This window comes from Dipodomys ordii, unplaced genomic scaffold, assembly GCF_000151885.1.
Source record: "Dipodomys ordii isolate 6190 unplaced genomic scaffold, Dord_2.0 Scaffold26, whole genome shotgun sequence".
NCBI classification, from domain to species: domain Eukaryota; kingdom Metazoa; phylum Chordata; class Mammalia; order Rodentia; family Heteromyidae; genus Dipodomys; species Dipodomys ordii.
In genome coordinates this window covers 15,177,691-15,183,630 of record NW_012267242.1, presented here as the reverse complement: position 1 = coordinate 15,183,630, position 5,940 = coordinate 15,177,691, and the positions used below count along the sequence as shown (strand labels likewise).

The 5,940-nt window shown below is 51.3% G+C and overlaps 1 protein-coding gene across 1 annotated transcript in view; it reads right to left on the bottom strand.

Moving 5' to 3' along the window:
* Window positions 1-5,940, bottom strand: part of Efna1 (ephrin-A1) — a 7,412-nt gene extending 1,472 nt beyond the window's left edge. Inside the window, exons 1-2 of the mRNA XM_013015071.1 lie at window positions 5,712-5,940; window positions 1,549-1,844 (exon numbers count right to left, since the gene is read on the bottom strand). Coding sequence (XP_012870525.1) covers window positions 1,549-1,844; window positions 5,712-5,803 — 388 coding nt within the window. The 5' untranslated portion in view covers window positions 5,804-5,940. The remainder of the gene's footprint in view (window positions 1-1,548; window positions 1,845-5,711) is intronic.

Below are 5,940 nucleotides of genomic sequence, written 5' to 3'. Positions count from 1 at the left end.
TCTAGCCTCTATTCTTACATTCTTTGTTTTGTTTTTCCCCACATGTCCTGCCCAATGTTCAGTACAATCTCTCATTCTTTTTTTTTTTTTTTGATATTGTTGGTTGTGGGGCTTGAACTCTGAGCCTGGGCACTGTCCCTCACCTCTTCAGTTCAAGGCTAGCGCTCTACCACTGGAGCCACAGGGCCACTTCTGGTTTTTCTGCATATGTGGTGCTGAGGAATTGAACCCAGGGCTTCATGCATGCAAGGCAAGCACTCTACCATTGAGCCACTTTCCCAGTCCCCTAATCTCTCATTCTTTAGAACAACTCTCAACTTTGGCAGAGGTGAGGAAGACATAAAACACTGTCCCAGCTGGGCATCAGTGGCTCACACCTGTAATCCTAGCTACTCAGGAGGCTGAGATCTGAGGATTGTGGTTCAAAGCCAGCCCAGGCAGGACAGTCCCTGAGACTCTTATCTCCAATAAACCACTTGCCTTGAATTGAAGAGCTGAGGGACAGTGTTCAGGCCCAGAATTCAAGCCTCATGACGAAAAAAAAAAAAGACATTGTACCAGTTGGGCCCTGGTGGCTCATACCAGTAACCCTAGTTACTCAGGAGCCTGAGATTTGAGGATCACAGTTCAAAGTCAGCCTGGGGAGGAAAGTCTATGAGACTCTTATCTCCAACTAACTACCCGAAAACCAGAAGTGGCACAGTGACTCAAGTGGTAGAGTGCTTGCCTTGAGCTAAAGAGCTCAGGGGCAGTGCCCAGACCCAGAGTTCAAGCCCCACAACTAACAGAAAACAAAAACAACCCCCCCCACACACCGACATTTTTCACACACACACACACACACACACACAGACAGACATTTTTCCCTTCCATGTGTCCCAGTCTTTATTCTCCCAGCCTGAAATTGGGTCTTCCCTATACTTGGGCCATTTTATACTAAGTGACTGAATGAGCCCTAGATCTATTCCATACAAAGCTGGACTTGTAACTCTTTAAGATCTAACAGTAGCTCTCTATTACCCTAAAGATAAAAGTCCAAATTCCTAGCAGTGTTTGGGTCCCGAGGATCTGTCTGTCTGCTCTTCAAACCCATCTCTCTCTACTTCTTGTGTGCCTACTGCTTAAGAATTCTTTGAAGAGGTTATGCTCCCTTTCTTCACATTCCTTCCTACTTACCTAGTTCCTCCACTTGTTCTAAGCTCAGCCCTTTCTCTGCCTCCCAACCTAGCACGTGCTCAGGTCATTTCCCCAAGGCCCATGCACTCATGTCTACCATATTGCACTGTTCTAGCCTATGTGTACTCTTTCCCAGCTTCTTTGAGGATAGGGAGTCTGAAGTGTTGTATTTATCTTTATGTCCACAGTGCCAAATGGATGCCAAGTATATGGCAGAAACTCGCTTGACACTTGTGATGGGAATGAAAGAATTCAGTATTAGAAGGTACCCCATGTTACCTGACTCCCTACTCAGCATATACCCAGCCATACACATCCTGCCACTCGCCCTGAGTACATGTACCTGCGTGCCTCCCTCCCATGTACACTCACAGATGTAGTAGTAGCTGTGCCCTTCCTTGAACTCCTTGCTCAGGATGAAAGGTGTGAAGCGCTGGATCTTCTCTGTCAGCTTCTCCGGGCCATGCTTGGCATTAGGCTTGTTGCACTGCCAACGGACAGGGTCCTTGGGTTGAGGCTGGCACGCCACATACTCGGGATGCTCCACCAGGTAGAGGGTGTACTGCTCCATGTCAGCAACTGCCAAAGAGTCATCCTCATAATGTGGACATATAATGTCCAGGTAGTCATTCAACCTCAGGTGCACTGTGTAGTCCTCATCCCGGAACCTGAGTGAGAGAAAGCAGGTGGTCATTCAGAAGCCAGAACAGGCACTGGTGAATTCACGTCTGCAATCTTAGCTACTCAGGAGGTTGGGTCTGTGGTGGTTTGAAGGCAACCTCAGGGCAGAAAAGTCCAAGAGACTTTTTTGTTGTTGTTGTTGTCAGTTGTGGGGCTTGAACTCTGGACCTGGGTGCTGTCCCTCAGTTCTTCAGCTCAAGGCTAGCACTCTACCACTTAAGCCACAACATCACTTCTGATTTTCTGGTGGTTAATTGGAGATAAGAGTCTCACAGACTTTCCTGCCTGGGCTGGTTTTGAACCATGATCCTCAGATCTCAGCCTCCTGAGTAGCTAGGATTACAGGCATGAGCCACCAGCTCAAGAGACTCTTTATAGTCAATTGACCAGTCCAAAAGCCTGAAGTGAAGGAGTGGCTCATGTAGTTGAGCACCCACCTTGAGCAAAAAAGCCAAGGAAGAGCTTAAGGTCCTGAGTTCGTCTTAATACTGGCACTGGCATGCATGCATGAACATGTATACACACACACATACACACACACACAAACAGGCAGTACTTTGAGCCTCTACTTATTTATGTGACTCTAAAGATTATTCTAAAACTTTTTTTTTTGTCAGTTGTGGGCCTGAACTCTGGGCCTGGGCATTGTCCCTGAGCTCTTCAGCTCAAGGCTAGCACTCTACCACTTGAGCCACAGCACCACTTCCGGCCTTTTCTGCTTATGTGGTGCTGAGGAATCGAACCCAGGGCCTCATGCATGCAGGGCAAGCACTCTATCACTGAGCCACCTTCCCAGCCTATTCTAAAACTTTAACTCCTGATATTTACTGATCTGATCTCTTACATCTCTCTCCACCATCTTCACAACCACCATCATCTATTCATCATCCTCCAAATAGCATCCACTCAGAATCTTTCAAGTACCAAAGCCCTTTTCATAAGTCTCGAGGTATTTGCCGAAGGATGGGCTTCTAAATATTTCCGTAGCCCAGTCATCTTTCTGTTCTACTTATAAGACTTCCCCAAGTTTACACTCCCAGTTGTTCCTTTAAATGTCTATTGGCCTCAGCCTGAGGCCCTATAGGCCCATTCTGTAATCAGGATCCAGGGGACCCTTTCCCTTTGTCATATTTGTGCTGAGCCCCTCAACACAAGTCTTCCTTTCTCTTACTCTGCTCCCCACTGAGTGTCTCCATTTCTCAGTTTCAGTTTGCCCCACTACCCCTAATCCAAAACGAAGCCCACAGACAATGTCCCTCCCTGATCCTTTAGGTTAAATCATCATCATCAATTCAATCAAATATCTCTGTCTTGCTACTCAATTTTATGCTCTGGTCTTTTTGTTCCTTTCTCTCAGAGCATCTCCAAATATCCCTATCTATATCCAAAAGCTACACTTTCACCTCCCTTAATGAAATGCTGGAGTTCTTAAACCTGAGATTGCCTTTCTCCTCCCCTCCTCCCCAGGTGGAGCCAGTTCCCCTCCCCCTAATTTACCCCCCCCCCAAGACCTGCAGGCTCCAGCCTGACTGACTGCCCACCAGCCCCTCCCCACCCCCAGCTCCAGACACCTGGCTCCAGCCTGGGTAGGGTCCTAGTAGGGAGAAAGTGTTCGCCCCCCACCCCCCAAGCTGGTCAGCTTCTCTGAATTCCCCCAAGCACTGCCAGCAAGAGACTCGGCAGAGCTGGCTGCCAACTTGCTTCAAACTCAAGTTCTGGGCGTAGGTGAGGGGGCGGTGGCAGGGGAGAGAAGGGGAAATTCGGGTTAGAGGCCTCTGAGGTGGGTACCTAGTGCCCGGTCTGCCTGACCCCCAGGAGGCCTGGCCTTGCTTGAGGCCTCTGGCCTGGGGAGCTAGGCTTACAGGCCCCTCCCCCAGCCCAGGGAAAAGAGGAGCTCAGGGAGGCTTTTAAAATTCCTCTCTGGAGAGATAAACATAGAAGCCATTTCAGAACAGGTATTTCAGCTCTAGGCCTGGCGTCTTTCCCCCATTCCCGTGACAGGCTCTGACTCATTCCTCATCCACCTCTGCTACCCGCCCCAGCACTCATGAGAACCTGTGAACATGCACCTTGTCAAATAGGGGCAGTCCACAGGACCCCAGCCCAGCACAGATTTGCTCCAGACTGGCCACTAGGCAAAGGGTGCTGGCTGATCTGAAGGAGCAAGGTACCTGACCCTCCAGAGCCAGGAAGACGAAGTGTTCAGTGGTAACATTCTTCTCCTCAGGCTGCCCCTGCCTGGGGCCTGGAGATCAGAGCAGATGCCCACTGCCCTGAGTCACCCAAGGTAGCCTCACACCGCCCAGATTATTGCCACCTCATCTCTGCCCCAAGCTGGACTCAGCTAGATTGCCTACAGACTCCTCTCTAGGATAGCTTTCTTTTAGTCCTAGGTAGAGGGGTGTGGGTGGGTGAAGGGACAGGGCAGAAGCTGTGTTGTGAGGGTAACAGTTACCCACTTCTAGGGATACCATCTCCTCCATCTCCGTGGCCTGTATTTGACTACTGCTTACCATCTGGGAAAAGGGGCCGAACTGGCGTCAGGGAAGGCAGAGAGGGGGGGCAAGGAAAAGGCTCCTTCCTGAAAGGGAGGAAACCTGGGAGCTTGGGAACGGAAAAGGCCAGAGTTCCCCCCTCCCTACTAATGGCTTCCTGTCCCCTCCTCCTCCTTTAGCCAACACCTGGCATGGGCATAAACAGGGACTTTGCTCTCTCCCACTAGCAGAACAACAGGACTGGGTCAAGGAGGCAAAGAGCAGGCTGCAAGGAATGGGGGGGCAGGAGGACTGGCTAGGCTGTCCTGGCACCCCATGGTCAGGAGTGCATTGGCTTCTGGAGTTGGCACCTGGTTTTTCTTCGTCCCCTCAGCATGAGCTGGACAATCAACCCCTCACAGGCAATGCCATCTATGTCATATATGTATACACATGTCAAGAGTAGTATGAGGCAGGCACATTAGGGTTAGGGGTGTTCTGATGACACCCCTCTCCCCCTCTCCAGCTGCAAGGCCTGCTTCTACTCCTTGTACCACCTTACCCCCCTCTCCTGCTTTCCCACAAATATTGTTCCCATAACTTCAGAAAACTCAAGGGTAAGAACAAAGGTTCTTCCTCCCAGTGCCATTTGCCTCACAACCCTAAACCTGCCCAGGAAAAATTAACTCCTTCCTATCCAGAGCCCTTTGTAGCCTATTAACCCCTTCCATTCCCTCTCAAGCTTCCAAGACTTCTCGCCATTTCTTCGGTTTGAACATCTTAGCCTCCTGAACAGAGGACTCCCTCAACTTGCTTATGCACAGCATCTTTCTCACACCATCCCAAAAGACCTCTTGGAGGGGGGCTCTTCAAAATCATCTTAAAACACAGAATGAATGCTAAATCCCCCAAGGCCCAGATCTCTCCTGAGGGTCTTTGCAGGGTTAAGGAACAATCTGCTCACTCCTGGTGTCACATCAAGTACCTGTCAGTATGGGCAGATGCCCAAGTGGCACACCAAGAGGGGTTTCAGGGTGGGCAGCCTACAGAAAGAGCCCTGGGGTCTATGGCAAATGGCCTACACTCAAGTCAGGTACGCAGAGCGTGGGTCCCTCACTTGTGAGTGTCAGGGGTGCCAGAGGGCAGGAAGGGAAGGGCAGAAATAGCGCCTGTGCAAGTAGATGCGGGCTGGCTCCTGCCCGGGGTGCAGGGCAGTGCTCCTTCCGAGGGTGAAGTAAGTGCCGAGCGAAAAACCTACAGAATCCCTCCCACCTCTGGCCACTTCCCCTAGGCTCAGGTCAGAGACAGGCCGGGACAGTTAACCTCGGGAGGGGCAGTGCCAGCCAGGCGCTCAGCCTGCCAGCGGGAGACAGGGCTTACTTGGGATTTGAACTGTTCCAGAAGACGGTGTGGCGGTCAGCAGCGGCCAGACTGCAGCACAGACCCAAGAAAGGGGCCCAGAGCAACTCCATGGCGCAGGGCCAGGCCGGGCCGGGCGGGGATGAGGGGCTCCTCGGGGTCTAGGTTCCCGCTGGCTTCTGCACGGCACAGTCAGCACCGCGCTCACAGCTCTGGCCCCTTCTCCAGGCGACTCCGCCTTTTGGGCCGG